The sequence below is a fragment of the Vidua macroura genome, chromosome 26 (assembly GCF_024509145.1).
Source record: "Vidua macroura isolate BioBank_ID:100142 chromosome 26, ASM2450914v1, whole genome shotgun sequence".
Classification (NCBI taxonomy): Eukaryota; Metazoa; Chordata; class Aves; order Passeriformes; family Viduidae; genus Vidua; species Vidua macroura.
In genome coordinates this window covers 1,330,343-1,349,292 of record NC_071596.1, presented here as the reverse complement: position 1 = coordinate 1,349,292, position 18,950 = coordinate 1,330,343, and the positions used below count along the sequence as shown (strand labels likewise).

The following is an 18,950-nucleotide window of genomic DNA, read 5'->3' as shown; positions in this document are numbered from 1 at the left end:
AGCTGTGCTGCTCTTCCAGTGTTGCTGTCTCCTGTGCACAGTACTGTAGCTCAGCATTTTGAGCACAGCTCTGTGTAATGAGTCTCCAGAGAAAATTCATACTTTGTAGTCAGTTGTGGTTTTATACTGAGAGTGGTTGAACAGTTTGCCCAAGGAGACAGTGAAGTTTCTCTCCTTGGAGATGCTGAAATCTGCCTGAAATTGATACCAAAAGGATTAATCTAATTTCTACTGTGCCTGCGTAGTTTTAGCAGGAAACAGGGTATGCAGGATCTGCTTTCTCAGCAGGGATGGTTGGAAGATAAGGAGAAGACATCTGGCTTAGGAATGCAGCCACAGCCAAAACAAGGACTGAGCCTGGGAAATTAGGGAGAGCTTTATGATAATGAGCAGAATATGCACATGGTGACTGTATATAAGCAACACGCCTGTAGAAGATCATGTGCACACAAGGTGGAATTATCCCCTGTGCAGCCGGGCCTGTAATGAATAATGAATGCCCTTCTGAATGCTACACTGGTGTTAAGGAGTTTTATTTGACCGGTTTTTGGTGAGTTCCAGTGACAGGATGAGCCTGAGCAACCTGCTCCAGGTGCCCTGCTTCGAGCAGAGGGTTTATTAGAGGATTTACAGAGGTTCCTGCCAGCCTCAGTTGTTCTCCAGTTCTGTTCAGCTGTAGCCCGGGGAAGTCAGCTCAGGCAGCTCCTTGTTTCCCTGAAGCAGTCACCCAGATCTCCACACCAAACCTCCTGAGCCATGCTGAGGAATGAAATTCTGCGTTGTTTGCATTTAGGTGAATATTAAAAAATCAACACATCTGCCCTTTGTCTCAGCCAGGGCTTCAGTGTGTCCGGATCCTAGTCAAATATTTTTCATTCTTAACATTCTTAATTTATGTGGACATTTTCATCATTGTTCTTCCCCCTAAAATTTATGCCAGGATCAAAATGCATCAGAATAAGGAGTGCAAATAATATTCACATCCATAATTAAGAGACCAAATACTTTTAATTCAATCCTGTAATGATCACTCAGGAACAATAAAAATGATTAATGTATTTATATTAAGAGTGGCTGGTGAAACTAAATTTTAATAACCAGTTTGTTCATTATTCTCTTAATGTACCATTTAGAGCAGCATTAATGTCAATTGTGTGCATTTCATAGAATCACAGACTGGTTTGTGTTGGAAGGGACCTTAAAACTCATCTTGTCCCACCCCTGACATGGGCAGGAACACCTTCCACTATCCCAGGGTGCTCCAAGCCCTGTGCAGCCTGGCCTGGAACACTTTCAGGGATGGGGCAGACACACCCAGTGTTTTGTAGGCTTAGGATGTCACAATGGGGGTTAAGAGCAAGAAAATGTTCTGTTCTGTGTCTCTGTTCCATCCCTGCTGCCCTGGGAGCTGTGTCCTGCTGGATGTCTTTGCCCAGTGCTTGTTTGTCAGCACACGTTGGCTGGCTGCTGCTCCCAGTGGCAGACCTGCTGGTGGGGAAAGAGCTGAAGATTTTGGGGTCTCACAGCCTGGCAGAGGTCAGAGTAGAGCACTTGAGGTAAGGCTGTGCTTTCAGGAAGACGCTTTGGATACAAGAGCCCCCCAGCTGACTTGCAGACTACAAGCTCTTCATCTCTGCCTCGTCACAGACTTGTGAGAACTCCAACACTAACTACAAAGCTTCCTTTTCTACTTCACTCATGCAGGCATGTCTGTACATGTATGCACAATGATTACACCATGGAGTCATGGAATTATTAAGGTTGGAAAAGACCTCCAATATCATCAAGTCTGTCCCACAACTCTTTGTATTTTTCTTCCCACCTTTAGCATTAGCTGCAAGTTCTTCTAGTGAGTCTGTCTTCCTCGAAGGATGCTGAACGGAAGGAGTTGTGATTACTCATGCTGTGGTTAAGCTCAGGAACCTGAGTTTGGACTGAGTCTTGTTTGTTTTGGTAGTGAACAAGACATGATGAATGGATAAGCAGCTTCCACAGAGCCCACAGTCTGTATAAATTAAAGTTGTGATCTCTGCTCCACAGAGGTCGAATATGTAACCTGATATTTTGATTACATTTCATTTCATTTCATCATAATCCCTGTAAATCCAAGATTAAGCCTTTAGTATCTAATTTGTAATTATTAATTTCCTACAGATATTTCTCCAACCCTTTGTTTAATGTTTTTTTAATCCTTTTGAGTTCCTGTGGTGTTTGTGGCTCACATCAGGAGCTGGTCTTAGAGCTGTGTCCCACTGGATTCCTGGGCTAATTCAAAGACCCAGGCTCTCTGTTCCATCCAGAGGGAATGATGCCACAGCATGGGGTTGTGTCTGGAGGACAGAGAAAACATCTGGGGCAGGGGTTTCTTTAGAGTGTAAGATTGTTTACTTAAAGAAAACAGCAGATCTCCAGGTGCTGAACTGTGATGAAATGGAGGGGTTTAGCTCCTGAAGCATGAGGAGGCTGCTCAGGGCCCCTGGAAGTCCTGTGCTTTTGCAGCTCACCAGAGCTTCATAGTAGAGCAACATTCTTTCAAACCTCAGTTATTGCCAGTTCAGCTGATATTGCTTCCAGACTTGTTCAGGGTTGGAGCCAGTTCGCAGTTCCTATAATGGGCATAACTCTACCAGTATCAGCCCATGAGTTCTGCCCCGAATGCCTGAGCCATTTCTGATAGTTCTTTGATGCAAGGGGAAATGCAAGAAGACTGTTTAACCCTGTCAGTGATACGGTTGCTCAGATAGCTCCTGTACACCTGCTTGGTTTCACTCCAGTGAAATTGTTTAAATTTTCAGTTTTTAGACCAATTTGTAATTTGGATGCAAGCTGTGTGTATTGAGTAGAAACCATTTCATCCAGAGTAGTATTTCATCAGAGTTCTGGAAGAATATGGGAGTGAAACCCCAGTTGCTTCTGTTGTTCCTTACGTGGTTGTTTGACCCAACACCCTGACTTTTTTCAGCTTTAGAGCTTGTGTCACTGAGTTCTCAAAAAAATTGAGCAGCAGATCTCTTCTGTCTTTAACAAAGACAGCAGAAAACGTTGCTTGTCAGAAGGACATTGTCAGTGTAGCTGAGCTCCTACTCTTTGTTGAACTATTAAAAAAATAAAAAGCTGCCAAGCTCAAGTGCAATGGCAACACAAGCTGGTATTAAAACTAATGTTCCTGCTTATTGGCATCCCACCTGTGGTGCTGCCTACCCACCTGTGGTAGGGAAGTGTCCTCAGAGTACAGGGAAAAGAGTTCAGCAAAACCAGCACAAAGCTGTGTTAGGGGAGATTTAAATTGGATATTAGGGAAAGGTTCTTCCCCCCGAGGCTGCTGGCACTGCCCAGGCTCCCCAGGGAATGGTCCCGGCCCCGAGGCTGCCAGAGCTCCAGGAGCGTTTGGCCAGCGCTCTCAGGGATGCTCAGGGTGGGGTTATTGGGGTGGCTGCGCAGGGACAGGGGCTGGGCTCCATCCTTGTGGGTCCCTTCCAACTGAGGCGTTTCTGTGGTTGTATGAAAAGAATTTACAGGATTTGCATAGACCTAAAAAGAAACTGCTTTCATTCAGGAGTGTCATTTCTGAGATTACATCTCCAGTGAGTTAAACTAATCTCAGGATCTGTTAAATGAAGCAGTCTGTTAATGGCAGAGGGAGCAAAAGGTCATTAATAGAAACATGAAGTTTATAAAGTAAAAAAGAGTTATGATGGAAGATACAATGTTGTTGATACCAATGCCCCAAGATGTTGGCATATTAGGTTAGCATGGCTTGAAAGAACCATCCACAAATAACACTGGCTACAGACTCTTTGGGAGGGTTGAAAAAGCAATGTGGAGGAGACAATATAAAAATAATTTCAACAGAAGTGAGGACACCAGCTGTTAAGTGTGCTAAGACTGAGATAGTTCAAGTTACAATATTAAAGGAATTTTAAAACTACTTTCTCTGAAACATCCTGGATCTCTGTTGGCCTTTGTGTTTGCCATAGTAGGACATTCTTTTAAACATCCTTAATAAGTGTAACTTCCTAAACGTCATCTTAAATTGGCGTGGCCACAAAAATCTGTCCTGGTAGGACAGAGAGCTGTGTGTCAGCTGCTCCAGCCCTGTTCATGCAGGCTGTTACCCTGAGCTGAGTGAGAGATCTGGGGTCCCTCTTGTGCAGAGTGAGAACAGAGATTCATCAGATTGGCTGAATAGTATCTCCTACAGGTTTCTTTTGAAATTACTTTTCTAGTCTTTTAGGGCACTTGTTTGGTTTTACCCTGTTTTGTTTGGGTATTTTAATAAACCTGTAACATTTTTGTGAGTCAAAGCAGGAAGAGAGGACAATCTGTTTGAAGATAAGTGTGTCTAAAGAGCAAAAGTACTTGCTATTTCAAATTATTTTGTCTGTTACAAGCATTTAGATTTGTTGTTTTCTTGCATTTAACACCAGTTGCTCTTTTACAACTGATTGCAGTCCTTGATATGGTGTTACCTGGGCTCCTGGGCAGAGCCTGAGCCTTTGGAGCAGGTAGGGGCAGAGCTATACTGACTGCTGGAACCAACATCAGGCAATTCTGAGCTCAGTGGTTTGAGAAGGGATTCAGGACTGGTGATCTGTTGAGATGGAAACTTGACAGATATTAAGATAAATTCATCCTACCAGATTATTACTCACTTGGAAAGAAGCTACAGAACTGAAGGTGTCTGTCAGAACAAGTAAGTGTATCAAGCATGCAAGCACAGGAGTGTTTTTATACAAAGCCAAAAGAAATACCAGATGTGTCACCTCATCAGATCACACGGGTTGGTATGTCTCATTCACCTTGTGGTACTTCTAACTGCTTTTTCAGTTTGGCTGTAGTACAAGGCTTCCCAAACTTGTTTTTTCTTGGGGCTGGCTGTCAGTGAGTTGCTGCAGCTCAGGAGTGTCCCACTGTGCTCCAGGAGCCCCTGGGCTGCAGAGCAGCAGCGAGGGAGGGATGGAGTGGCTCTTGTTCTGGGGACGGGACAGTCCAGGAGCTCGGGTGTCCAAGGCAGTGAGCTCTGAGCACCAGAGAGCCTGGGGGAGATGGGCACTGAGTGGTTCTCGAGTGTGAGTGCAGAGTGGTGTGTGTGTGTGTGTGAGTGTGCACTGCCACCCCTCTGCTCCTTCCCTCCCCATACTCTTCGAGCCCTCCCTCCTCAAGAAAGGCAGCAGCAGCTCCTTGGTGCAGGGCAAGAAAGAGTCAGAGGGGAAGCATTTGGCACTTACTGCAGCATTCACTGCCCAGACATCCCTTCCCTGTTTCCTCCAGGTCAGCAGAGAATCAGGATCTGCCACCGCCCTGCTCTTGGCAGAGAGCAGCTCGTGTACCGCTTTTAAGGGGTTTGCAAATCACCAGTGGTACACCTCAATTTGGGAACCCCTGGTATAGTATCATTATATTTCTATGATCACATGACCTCATATTTTTAAATAATAAATAAGCACAAGGGTTCAAAGTGAGTTTTTGACCTTAACTTCCACATTTCCTGGCCTTTAAGTGCTTAGCTGTGCAACCCTAATATTGCACTAAAATATTCAGAAGCTTTGATTTTCTGGAGTGTAGGCAAGAAATAGAATAAAGGGGAATTAGAAATGTGGGTTATAGGGAAAAGAAATTAATACAAAACAAGACATAAAAAGGAGAAGATTTTTGCTTTTTGTTATGCATGAATCCTGCTGAAGTATTGTGAAGGAGGCAGGATTCAGGAAGAGTGGGTAGGTGATTTTAAAAATCCAGTTCAGTAAAGTCTGATCTGAGTTTTCCTGGAAAAATTAATAAAACCATTCATACACACTGGAATAATAAAACTGCACTGAGTCTGCTCATGCTGGGAGTGTTTGCCTGCACCTGCTGCCTTTGGGTGAAAAGGGAGTAGGTTTTGTTCTGTTTCACAAAAGAAGAAATTAATACAATCTCTACTCCTAAGAACCCAGAACACTTATCCCCTGCCCCAGCAAACCCAAAGAAACTCTTTGACTTAAGAGTTTCCCAACACGTTCTTTTAAAGGCAAGAAAAGGAGCATGGGTAAGAAAAAAAATCTCCTTCTGTGAAATAAGTGGGAGATGCCTGGGGGTGTCTGGGGCCTCTGGGGAGGTGCTGCCCGTGCCCCTGAACTCAAGTAGTTCTGCAGCAATGCCCCGGACACTGAGCAGCCTGGCTGAGTTCAGACATCCATCCAGGTCCCCTGGGAAAGTGATCATGTAATCTTGCCTTGCCTGTTCCTTGCCTATTTCTAAGGATAGCTCCCTGTTGTTAAATCAGTTGGAATACTTAACTTTTTTTTTTTCTGGCAGCTGTCAATTTGATTGTCAATTTGAATGGGGAAACATTTATGTGGCGGTTTTGATGTGCCGTATATAAAATATTCATTCTCAGTTGCTTCCCATTCAAGTTAATTTGCTTAATTGAACATGAAATATTGTGCTTTTTATTTGCTAGGTTCTCTCCTATGGGTGTAGATCACATGAGTGGGCTTTCTGGTGTAAATGTTCCAGGAAACGCATCTTCTGGCTGGTGTATCTTCATCTACAACCTTGGTCAAGATGCTGATGAGGGAATCCTCTGGCAGATGTTTGGCCCCTTTGGTGCGGTTACCAATGTGAAAGTTATTCGAGATTTCAACACCAACAAGTGCAAAGGTTTTGGTTTTGTGACCATGACAAACTATGAAGAAGCTGCAATGGCCATAGCAAGTCTTAATGGCTACCGCCTGGGGGACAAAATCTTACAGGTTTCCTTCAAAACCAACAAGTCCCACAAATAACTTGCTCGTGCTTTTTGTATGGAATAGATAATGGAGTGACAGAAGTTGAAACATTTTTGTTAGTGTAAAACTCATTTTGCGCCAATTTTCACAAGTGTTTGTCTTAGTCTAAATGAGAAGTGAAAAGGTTTTATATTCTGGGATGCAACTGACATGTTCAAATGTTTGAAATCCCACAATGTTAGACCAATTTTAAGTTCCTTTAAGTTATTTCATTTAAAACATGTTAAAAATCCCCTGAAATCTTAAGTAGGTTGCATTAACTAGACCCTCTGGATGGTGGTAAAATTGAAGCATGCTTTCACTTATGAGACTAACATTTGTTTCATTGAATGTTGTCTGCAAAAACTGGAATTTTCTGAAAAATATCAGGCTGAATTAATTGATTTTCTTTGGTTTTATGTTGTTCTTCCTACCCATCCCTCTCTCCTTTTGTTCCCCCTCAGTTTCAGTAGTATGGAAGAAAAGTTGAGAAATACTAATGTTTTAGTTGACAGTAAATTGTTTGATAAATTAATATTCATTACTCTGTGTCTAGTTGAGGATCAGGCTTTTAAAAGTCAAGGTCTTGTAAGTAGTAGCATGCCAGCCTAACTTTTAACACCATTGAGGAGGTAAGTTGCACACTGAGCAGTGGCCAAGCTGTCCAATTCACAGGTTTTAGAAACATGACTTTTAAAGCCCACTTTGAGAGGAATGGACCAAAGAGTTTCAAAGAAACTCCAGGAAGATTTCAGAGTCAAAATGAAACTCCAAAAAAGCGAGTGTGAATATATGTTGCTACTTTATCAGACTGAATCTCTTCTGTCCAAATATTTAATGCATGGTGCACTACTTACTGGTACATTATAATGCAGCAAGATACTTACTCATTTTCCAAGATCATTGTAGTTGGAATTCCTTTGGCAGTTCTATTTTGTAAAGAAAAACCAGTTATAAACATTTGAGCATTGTATTTCTCGCATCCCTTCTAATGAGTGCTAGTTTTTCTATTTTAATAGGATTTTGTTTTGACAACTAGCTTTACTTACTGAACACTCAGCAGAAAAGTACTTACAACTTGCAAGTTAGATATTAACCAAAAAACCCCTTTGATTTGTAGATTTAAAGATTAATCCCCCAGGTTTTCTGCAGACTGCCTTGAAACTTTGAGTTGTTCTGTTTCTGTTAATTTTCTTTTGCTTTTTTGTGTTTTTTGTTTGTTTTTACTTTTGCATTTAAGAACATTAAATTTGATTTTGTTTTGCTCAAATTTTGTTTTGTTTTTTATTTTCTGTTCTTTTTTTTGCTAAGTATTGCACAAAGTGTCCAGCTTTCAGAGTGCTGTTTAAGGAACTGTAGCTCTGCTTTAAGAGAATTTTAATTTACTGCTTTGACAGATGAGAAGAAGAAAAAGAGTTTTGAAACAAGCACCACAATAAATCTGTCACATAGAAATGTGTGTCACAGACTGATGTAACCCTCAGGTATGCTTGGGTAGGAAACTGGGAAGGCTGATGCTGCCTGTACAGGTGTGTGAGCTGCTGTGCACAACTAGAGACTTGGCTCTGGTGCTTATGTAGGTAGAGCAGGTGTGGAAATGAGGTATGTGACAGTTTAATGCAGTGTCTCCTTGTTTTGCCTGAATCTCTACCAGCCCCAGAGTTAATTTCCAAACTCGAGAGGCCAGTCCATGCTGCCTGCTCATCTCACTCCATCCCCAGCTGACCTTGCCTCGTGCTTGCCGCCGTTTGTCCTCTCCTTGTCCTCTCCTTGCCATGGGATCTGCACAGCCTGAGGGCTCCCTCAGCTTCCACATGTGGATGAGCTGGTGCCCAGCTCCAGGGAGGAGGACCTGTGGGAGCTGCTGATGTTCCTGGACCTGCCCAGGACATACCTAACCCCTACAGATAGGCCTTGGCCCAGCGAGAGCCTCCTGCTGAGTTTGAGCTTGTGTGCAGTGAGTGCAGGTGGGATTTTTCCTGTTAAAACATCCAACCTTCCCTCTCCTGCCAGTCTGTTCCCTCCCCATCTCTTGAGATGCTCAGTGGAATGGTGACACAGCAGTCAGCCCACTCCCACCCCCCAAAGCTGCTCTTGGCTATCAGAGGTTTCCTTCCACCAATTCATCACCATCCATTTATCACGTCAATTATTATTTCCTTTCTGCGTACAAGGAGAGCTTGGGAAGCCTTCTGGGGGTTCTCCCAAGTTAAAGCTGTGTAGTGCAGAGTTCTCTTATGTGTCCCATCATTGTTGAACCCTGCACTGTCCTGTTCCACAGGAGTGGGCTGTAGTCATTCAGTTCTTGTCATTCTCTCTTGCTTTATTCCATTTAAGATAAATTTGCTGCTAAACTAAAATAGGAGGTGCTGTTTATCACAATATTTAGTGGAGGTTCAGACTTCCAGTGAGTGACCCCTAAACATGACTCTGTACCAGTACTGGTTCCAAGCACACTGGCCATGGCAGCAGCACATTGCTGTGCTGCCACTTCTCAAAAACCCCCTTCTCTTGGATGCTTTCTGGCATCACTGTTCCTTTCTTTTTCCACTGCTTCCCTCTTTTTCCATCTCTCATTTTTTGCTGAGTAAGAAGGAAATGCAGGATATGGTTTTGTACCGCTACTACAACGATCTCTTTTAGGAAAGGTCTCATTCCAGCTTTCTTTGATAGTTGCTCTGATAATAATTTTCAGGCAATTGGTATGAGCAAAGCACTGCTGCTCAAGTCAGGAAAAGAAGAAAAACTCCTGCTAATATCCAGAGCTGATACCAGAAGTAGCATGTGATCTGTGCTATTCTAACAGTCAATAAAATCTTGGCAAAAATACCTGAAGTCCAGAAAAAATTGTGTATGTATTCTTGATTCTTTTGGTCCTAAACCAAAAGGCTTGTGCATCCTACTAGTAAAGACCAAAAGGAAGCTTCTAGGGGTGGAAACTAAATTTTAACAAAACATCTGCCAGGAGTTTTTCTGCCCAAAAGGTAGGAGCAACTGCTTTCCTCCTCACACTGCTTTGAAGCTCTCACTTGAACAGACCTGTTTCAAGAGAGGTTTTGGCCTCTTAATTCTCAAAGAGTGCTCTGCTTTTTCATCCATCCATTCGATGGAAGCCAGGTGTTTCTGTCAGGTGATGCTTCTATCAGTAAGTGCTTACAGGATCTTTGTAGAACCGAAGGCTGTCTCAAAGCAGATGTCTCACATTGCTGATGAGATGCAGTGGTCTCATTGAGGTAGAGAGTTCTGGAAAGTCTTCATTGCTGGACTAGGATGTGATAATCAGATTTTGGAGACCTGAATTTTTTGGTCTGTACTGCGAGATGTGCTACAGGAACAGCTGAGATTAGAGTGTTTTGGGGTCCTTTAGAGTAGGTTGAGTCTCTTGGGACAGCCCCCGGTGTAGCTTCTGAAGGACCAGGTGTAATTCCTGCTGAAAACACAGTTGTTCATGCTGCTGTCACGGGGTCTCACGTATAGATGCTGAGGGGAATTACTGCATTTGTTTCCCAGATGTCCACATGAATGGAATTCACCCTGTGCAGAATGCGGGCCATGAACCTCATCACCTGTAAACCTCCTGTTAACCATTAGCAGACAGGCAAATCCCACATAAATATGGAAGAGGAATCTTTGTATGTGCTTGGTGTGAGCTGGCAAAGGCACATACAGATCCTTCTGGTGAGGGGATGGCAACACCAGAAATCCAGACATGAGCAGAATCAGAACAGCACAGTGTGTCCAGTTCTCAGTGATTCCTTATTAGATAGTGTCTGTGCACTGAAGTGTTGGATTTGTTTTATTTTATTCTTCAAGCTGCATTATCATAAAATTTGATTTACTTGAGCTGCTCTACTCTCCTGTCAGAGACTGGCCAGTACAGTTATTGTTGCCTCCTGAGCCTTCCTCTGCAGTCCCTGTGTCTGTTCTGGCTCTGGGACTGGGAAAGGCTTGAGCATCCAGCTCCTAGGGTGAGGGGAGAAGTCACATCACCACAGTGGTGTGTGTGGCTGCACAGCTTTTCCTTCCATTTGCTTGGATATGTTTTTTGTACATCTGTATCATGTGAGTATGAAAACCATGGAAAATCCAGAGACAAGTCACTGGAGCAGGATAAATTGTTACCGCAGTGAACACTGGTTGGTCAGTGTGTGGTCACTTGCTCTTGTCCAGATGACCAAAGGGTGTTTGCATGGAAAGGACACCTATTTTTATAGGGGGATTGGATGTTGCAGTAATTTTATTTATACAAAGCAGTTAAATACCTTTTTTAAAAAGTTAAAAAAAAAACTTGATATCATTTATAGAAAGAATATCCAGCAGTCAAAACCAAAATGATGAACTAACTGCAAAGGTGATTCATTATTTTAAAGCTGAGTTTGGAAAATGAATAGTCCTTAAGGTCCTTCAATATTTGTTACAATTCTATGTTGCTTTAATGTTCTGGGTAAGGTCAATAAAGTAGAAATTCTTCAAATATTTCAGGAGAGATTTTTTTTTCAGTGTGTTTTAAATGGCAAAAACTCAAGGTCCTTTTTGGATAGTTTATCATTACACGTGTGCTTTAAAAAAACAGACTTGGAGAATGTCCCCACATTTACAAATCTAACACAATATACAGGTCATATGATAAACTGTTTATTCAAAGTAGCTCCTCTGATAGCTCTGCCTGCAAAAGGTTGGAGTTCGTGGGAGGTTTTTATCACACAGCTCTTGTGAGCTACTGGTAGCCTGGTTCAATCACATAAGCGTAAGTTTGTCTAGAGGCTGCCTCTGTCAGAAGGTCACCGTATTTTTCATTTCCATAATGAAGAAATGTGTCCTTTATAACTGTTGATGAAGCACCTTATTGTTACATTTCTACATTTAGGCATCTACAAATAGCTTTAGAGAGAAGGGACCAAATACACATTTAGCATAAGGAAACACCAACCCCTTGAGCTCCCTGAGTGGAGCTGCACTTGTGTTTTGTTTTTTTCCATTTTATTTTTATTTTCCAAGAGCTGAATTTGTCACCTGAGGTACTTTAATCTCTATTTGGAAGCAGGAGAGTCTTTTTGTGCCTTCGGCAAGTTCCTCTAACGGAGCTCTATGCTTCTCAAGGTTGGCTGCTCAGCACAGTAGAATGGATAAATCCAGAGCTCAAGAGGCCAGTGATTATTTTCTCTGATTATTATATTTACTATTACTGGGCTTCTCCTTACTAATATAAAAAATGAAAAATGTGGAGTTCATAAAAAGGGTCTCAATTCCCTCCCTCTCGCTTGGAAGAGGCGGTGCCTCCATAACAACCAGTGGATTGAAAATCACCGTTAATTTCTGAGTCCGCTTGTAGGTTGATAAGGTACGGCGTCATTTCAGTGGTTGCTGTTTGTAGTTGTCTCATGTAGTCAAACAAAACCAAACTCAAAGTGTTGCTTTGTCATCCTGCATGATTTAAAGCCAGTCCAAGTCTTTATGATCTCTAAAGCATAACTCACCACCCATGGGTGAGTTTGACATTCAACTCTGGAGATTCCTTCTAGATCACACTCGATCAAACAGCAACAAAGTTTTAGAAATATTTTTCTGTTGAGTGGAGTTTTCAGCACTGAAATTCTCTTTTGTTGCTAATGATGGGAAAACAGTAATGGTAGAACTGCCACCTGAAACCTTGGAAAATTGCTTCTGTGTTCACATTTTAGAATCTCAATATTCTCCTACTGTTGTTCCTTATTTCTAAACATTTTTGAGCAAGTTTTTAGTGGTATGACTGAACTTTTTCACTTGGTCATTGAGAAGAAAATGGCTTGAGACTTTCGAAACATAAGTTGGGATAAACCTTTATTTGATGAGTAATTTGAACAATACTGTACTTCTAGTCTTTTTATTGATTTCCTTTCCTTTAACTTATGTAATCTTTTGTTTATAAATTAATCTGTTTGTGGGACAGAAGGTTTTATCAATTGCTTTCCATACTGTACAGTATATGGTTACACATTTTGTATATTTAGCGTGTTTTTAAGTTATTGATTTGTTTTATATCAAATAATTTATTTTTCAGGTACCATTTTCATTTAAACTTTGTTTTTACATGGGTTTACTTTAAATAAAGTATGACACTGCTTTCCAAATGTCTAAAATGAAGTTGAATCCCATTGTGTTATTTTGAGATGATTTATGTAAATTAACTTATTTTAGAAATAACTGCAAAAATGTACCAAGTTCATACTTTGGTTGTGCTTCAATTCAAGTGCTTGGAAATTCTCTGCAATGATTTTTGAGCAGTTTGAAAAAAATGGAGTTTTCATATTGAAACAGTTCAAAGATTTGTTGATGAAGCAGCAGTTTTGTAGAATCCTGTGGATAGAGTTACGAACATTGTTTTCTATATGGATTTTCAAAATTAAATGAAACAACTCATAGATCTTTTACACTGGTGTTAAGACTTAAATGACGTTATCTATGTTAATAGTGCAAAGGAGTTTTTGTACTTTTGCCACATGTGCATGGCTGGTTTTGTTGAGCACTTGTTTGGAACATACTTGGGATGCTTTTACTTGAGCCCTGTTGAAGGGTGATGTACTTCAAAATAGAATTAGGCTTTTACTTAATTGTTCATATTTTGTCTTTTTTTCCCTGCAGGAATTGGATTATTATTGTGCAGTTTGGAATTTGACATGTTTTCAGAAGAATCTGAACTGTGTTCAGGAATAGGCCAATCAAGGTTCCTCCACTAAAGATTTTGTAACCTGTGGCCTTGTTAGAAAGATGGAATTAAAAGAAGGGGCTTAGTTTCCTTTTTATTTTTCAGGAAAAAAATTGTTGTCTTTATCTTACATGTTTCTTCCTGATTAAACCAAACCCAAAGCTCAGTTACTCAGACATGTGCAGTGAAACTTCAGGGAGCTCCTGGGGAAACACCTCAAGTTGGCCCATTGGAGGTTTAGATTGGATGAAGATTTTCTGCAGATTATGCCAGGGTTGTCAAGCCCTGGCGCAGGTTGCCCAGGGAAGTGGAGAATCACCATCCCTGGAAGTGTTCCAAAGGAAAACACGTGGCTGTGCAACGGGGGGTCATGGGCTAGTGATGAACATGGTGGTGCTGCCAGCTTGATGGTTGGGCTTGATTGCCTTAGAGGGTTTTTCCAACCTAACAACTGTGATTCCATCAGTGTAGGTCAGGCTCTCTGGTTCCTTGGGTGAGGCTGGAGCTTGGTTTGGAAAGACAGATGTCTGCTAGGGAAGGCAGGGGCCTCCCCTGAAACGGAAAAAAAAAATGTAGACCTCCTTCCTCCAAATTGTTATAAATTTGAAATTAAGGGGGGCTCTCAGGCAAAAATATAGGAGCAGGAATAACAGTTCTTTATTAGGGAAGAAAATAAAAAGATAAAATAAACAATGCAGTGAACCAAAACAACACGGACAGAGTCAGAACACAACCTGACACCCTGTGGGTCAGGGTGTTGGTAGCAGTGCAATTGGAATTGTGGCTGCAGTCCTCCTGGAGTGTCAGGTGTGGTTCTGTTGGAGCAGTGATCCTGTAGAAAAGGGTGTAGTCTTCTTGCAGTGGAAGAAGCAGCTGTTCCTCTGGGAAATCCAGTGCAGGAAAAGCCATGCTGGTGTTCCAGAAACTCAAGATTATATCCAGGTAGGAATGCTTGGCTCCTCCCTCTGGGCGGAGCATCTCACAATGGGATGCTGTAATAACTTTCATCAGTCACGCAGGGACATTCAATAGCCCATTAACAGCAGGTGTCTCCCCGGAGGGAGGATTGGTTTGTGGAAGAGATAAAGAAAAACTGTCCAATTACGAGAAGATAACTGCCACACCTCTAACAGATGGCAATTGAATACATCTTGCTTTGCCATCTAGGACAAGGACAGACAGCGCAGGTAAAACTCTGGAGGAGGTTCTGTAAGAGGTGTTTTCCAGAAATGCTTCTGAGACCATGTCCTTTTGGTTGAAGGAACATAAATAACCCTGCTAGCTCTGCACAGACTGTGTTCCAGTCTTAAGTCCTTTCTTCACCAAAACAAGTTTTGGTAAGCTGAAATCTGTCCTGCTGCATTTCAGCAGGTGCCTCCTGTCCTTTAGTCACAAAAATAATCCCTCTGAGAGCTGAGCTAATTGTTGTACTTTTGAGACATTGCCTCTGATTTTTCTCTTAAAGACTTACTGAGAAAAGTGATGTAAAGTAAGAGATATAGATAGTATTTCATGTCTGATGTCATGGAATGTGTGGCAATGCTGCCTCAGCTCAGGATCTCTTCCAACTTGGGAGTTTTTAGATTTGCAGTTATTTTTTCTGTGATGGGAATTTCTCAATTCAGCACTGTTCACCATATGGAATTATTTGTTGAGCTAAATTGGTAAAGAGCAGAAGTGAGAATTTCTGTTCCTACCATTATATCAGTGGATTGTTGAATGTGCAGCATCTGGTGTATTCAGGAATGCTTCATTAGATTTAGACCTTTCCTGGATTTTCCTCTGCATGGTGCTGGAACACCATCTCCATTTTTGCTCCCACCAGAGTTCATCCTATGTGGTTTACTTTGCTCATGTTCATTTTGACCGCTATGGTATTTTCCATGCTTTTCTTCTATGAAAAATTGTGAGGGAAAAAATACATTAAATTCCAAAAAGCTTTATCACAGACATAGCCATGTGAAGTTCTAGCCCCTCAGAAGTGACTCTTTTTAAAAGCAAACAAAAAAACTTCGTGTAGACCCATTAACACCCAGACAGGGACTCTGTTTTTTGCAGAATTCCTGACAGACTCCCTGGGTTTTGACTCTTCCTCCTCCTTGCTCTGCTCTTGTGGTATCCTGCTTCCCAATTTCACACCCTTCACTTCCAGAACAGTGAAAGAGGGAGGTGGGGAGAAAAAAGGTGTTAAACCGATATGTCTGAACCCTTTTCTCTGTATTTCCTATCCTTAAAAAAACCCGGAAGAATATGACTGTAAGAAGTGTCCTGGGTCATGCTGACAGTACACTTGCTCTGGATTCTGTCCCAGCAGTGGCAGTAAACAGCTATTTAAGGAAAGCCTGGCTGCCATCCCCCTCTGCCTTCATTCCCCTTGTGCTTCCCCAGCTCAGTGTCAGAGGGGCCCTAAATACCTCCTGTTCTTTAGAATCCTGATTTTTGAAACTGCCTTTCTTTTCCCTAAACTGTCCTCTGCTTCATCCTGTACTGACAGCAGGAAGTGGATCATTTGGGAGTGGTTTTACACGTATGTATTACCTGTGCAGCTGGAGGAAGGTGAATAAATCACAATGTTTTGCTCTTTGCACTGTGACACACTTTCTTTTTTGTCTTTTTTTTTTTAATATTTATGTGTAGAAACAGTGATGAACAAAATGGGACTCTGAATCTAGTTTGTCAGAAGTTTGAGACTTCTTATGTTCTCAGAGTAGGGATCAGAGGAGCTGTTAAATCTACTTTAACAAACCTGTCAAACCTACTGTTTGAATGTGTTGGAACAGATTCTGCCCCAAGAGAAGGCTCATTAGAGAGCAGAGCAGGAGTGGTTTGACTTAGGAGCAGAGTTGGGGCAGTGTGAGCAGTGCTGAGCTGTTTCCTGCCATGGGCTCCAGCTCTGCTGTCATGGGAGGAGGAGGCACTAGCAGGACTCCAAGGCTGTCTTGCAGCCCCTGAACAGCTGTGGTAAGTAGCTTGTGCTTCTCAGTCCTGGCACACAGGGGTTTGGTCTTGGTCTAACCAGACTTGCAGAATTTGTGGTTAAACACTTTTGTGACCATGTATCCTGCTTTACCTTTCTATCCCAGCTTGTTCCTTCTGCTTTTCATCTTTCAAGAGACACAGAGTGCATATACATTTGTATGTGTGTGCACACACACATGTAATACCTGTGTGTAATGAAACGTGTAGGCTGTATTTATACATTTAGAGTAGGTGCACATACCTGTCAGTTGTGTGTTACTGTCTCTGCTGTATAGGTGCTATATATAGCACATGTGAAATGGCACATCTGCACTGTCCCATATCCTGCACAGTGCAGAGATGTATGTCCTTAAAAAAACAAGATTATGTGAAGCTTTCTAAGGCATTGGTCACAACTCTGCAGTGATGTGAGGAGCGAGCTGTGGAAGTTTAAGAAAATTAATGCCCATTTTAGAAAGAATTTTAACATCCACATTTATCTAACTCTGGAAAACTGCCATATCTGTATATTGTGTCTCAGTGTTTTGCAGCAGTGGTCATGTACTATACCATGTCACTGCTGCTCAGGGAGTACCTCCCATTCCCTTCTCCCTGTGAGATACAGTGCTGTCATTCCATGGGAGTCGGTGACTTCGGAAATCAGTGATTTAGTTTTAAGCCACCCTTACTCTGTATTTTCCCCCTTTCTGTTTTTACTATATTCCATGGGTTTTAATATTTTAATCTTTTCTTACTGCAGGAATGGAGGAAGGAGGACAGTTCAGCTGCAAGAAGGACTGTGGTTCTAGAGAGATGGCAGTGGCTGAACTGCGCATGCCACGGCACACGGCGCGACAGCCTGGGCTGCGTGGCCAGGCCCCTCTGCCCCCATCACTGGATTCCTGGAGGGACATCAGGGCTGCTCATGCTTTTTTAGATAAAACATAGCAAAGCTTTGTTCCAGTGTGTTCAGAGCTGCTTTTCTGAACAGCACAAAGTTCAGGTTTGACTCACTGTGATGTCTGTGCCTTGTTCAGTTACTCAGGTAGCTCATAAAGACTTGTACCAGGTGTTTTATTCCAGGGCAGTAGTGCCTCCAACACTGTAATAATTTCTGGAAGCATTCTGGCTGCCTTGATTTGCATCTTATCTTTCTTAAACACAGTGATGCTCAAAGGCAGAACAAGAGCTGTAAGATGGAAATTGGTTGAGAAGCTTTGTGCTTCTGTTCCAGTCTTGGTGCTCTGTGCTCACCTGGGCATGTTCTGTTGGACTGCTGGGGGCCTTGAAGAATGAATGTTTGCAATGGAATATTTGCCCTGATTTTGGTCTTTCCACGTTCATATGACAAATCTTGATGTTACAGAAGAACATCTCTAATGTCCACTCTGTGGAATTGGATGTCCAGCTTCTTTGTCGTTATCCATTCTGGGTTTGGGTGAGGGAATAATGAGAGCTGGTTGTATCCAAGAAGGAATAAACCAAGAAAAGGACAGACTTGTTGAATTGGTGAGATTAAGGCAGCCTGCTGTAATTTGTGAAACATGACAGGAAGGATCCGTGTTGGGGGCGTAGGGGTCAGTGCGGGATAGGGAATTGTTTGATAGGAACTGTGTCAGCCCCTTTGCTCAGTGAGGATGGTGAACAGCACCTAGTCCTAACAGAAGGTTTGCTTAATTTGCTGCACAAACGAAAGGAGAGAAAGAGGTGTGATGTCCTAACCTGGACAAGGATGAAGTGATTTTGCTCAGAAATACTTCGGCATTTTGTAGTTTATGTGCTACAGCTGGGAGGCAGTGGGGCCTGTGGGGCAGTGCTGCTGACTGAGGTGTCAGCTGGGCACTGACCATCTGCTGTTCTTTATTGGAGATGGAGGAGGAATTCCTTGCAATGGGTGCATTTTCATCCTGTGTGAAAGCTTAATGGGTTATATAATAATGTTACGTGGTGCAGCTTCTTAAGTGTTTTTGTATTAGAAGATTGTAGATATTGAGGTCCTAAAAACCCCCCCCCATAATCATAATAGTCATCATCATCAAATGTGTTTGAAGATGTAAATAAGGCTCCAAAGGTGAGCTCTGGATATGTTTTAGGTACTGGTGTTGCTCCAGTGTCCAGCATCTTACACCAACCCTCCACCATCATCTTACTTGAGCTGATAAAACTGTTAGTAGGCATTTCCTTAATTAAAAGAAAGATAAGTCTTGCCAGTGGTTCCTTTAAACCTGGATCAGTTCTTGGATCTGGTTCCCCTGTAGTCCCCATTCCCCAGCCATGCTAAAGGGGCAATTAAAGGGTTGGGATCAGGCTGCATAATATGGCACTTTTATCAAAAAGTGCACTGGATTGTGCTTGGGGTCAGTTGGGGGGCTCAAGAAAACTGTAGGAATTAATTATTCTGAAAAGCCAGCTAGACTAGAGTGTGGACTATGGATGTGAAGGACAGTCCTTGGAGTCACTTCTTAGTCAAAACTGCTGGTGTGATCATCGGTCCATGTACCTGGCAAAAGCCAAAAAAGCCTGCACTGGCAAAAATCCAAACCAAGGTATCAAAATCA

The 18,950-nt window shown here is 42.3% G+C and overlaps 1 protein-coding gene and 1 long non-coding RNA gene across 7 annotated transcripts in view; both read left to right on the top strand.

Moving 5' to 3' along the window:
* ELAVL1 (ELAV like RNA binding protein 1) overlaps positions 1 to 14,138 on the top strand; it is a 46,352-nt gene extending 32,214 nt beyond the window's left edge. For 3 of the 6 annotated variants that reach the window (XM_053999205.1, XM_053999206.1, XM_053999204.1), the window contains 2 exons: positions 5,272 to 5,385; positions 6,443 to 8,019. In XM_053999205.1, the coding sequence (XP_053855180.1) occupies positions 5,272 to 5,385; positions 6,443 to 6,767 (439 nt within the window). In that variant the 3' untranslated portion in view covers positions 6,768 to 8,019. Of the gene's footprint in view, positions 1 to 5,271; positions 5,386 to 6,442; positions 8,020 to 11,793; positions 13,340 to 13,370 lie in introns of those variants that run through there. The other 3 variants (XM_053999209.1, XM_053999208.1, XM_053999207.1) reach the window with 3 other exon arrangements.
* LOC128819211 (uncharacterized) lies at positions 142 to 2,055 on the top strand. Its single transcript, XR_008440673.1, has 2 exons — positions 142 to 1,556; positions 1,829 to 2,055. It is a non-coding gene; the product is annotated as an uncharacterized LOC128819211 (long non-coding RNA).
* Positions 14,139 to 18,950: the final 4,812 nt, after the last annotated feature.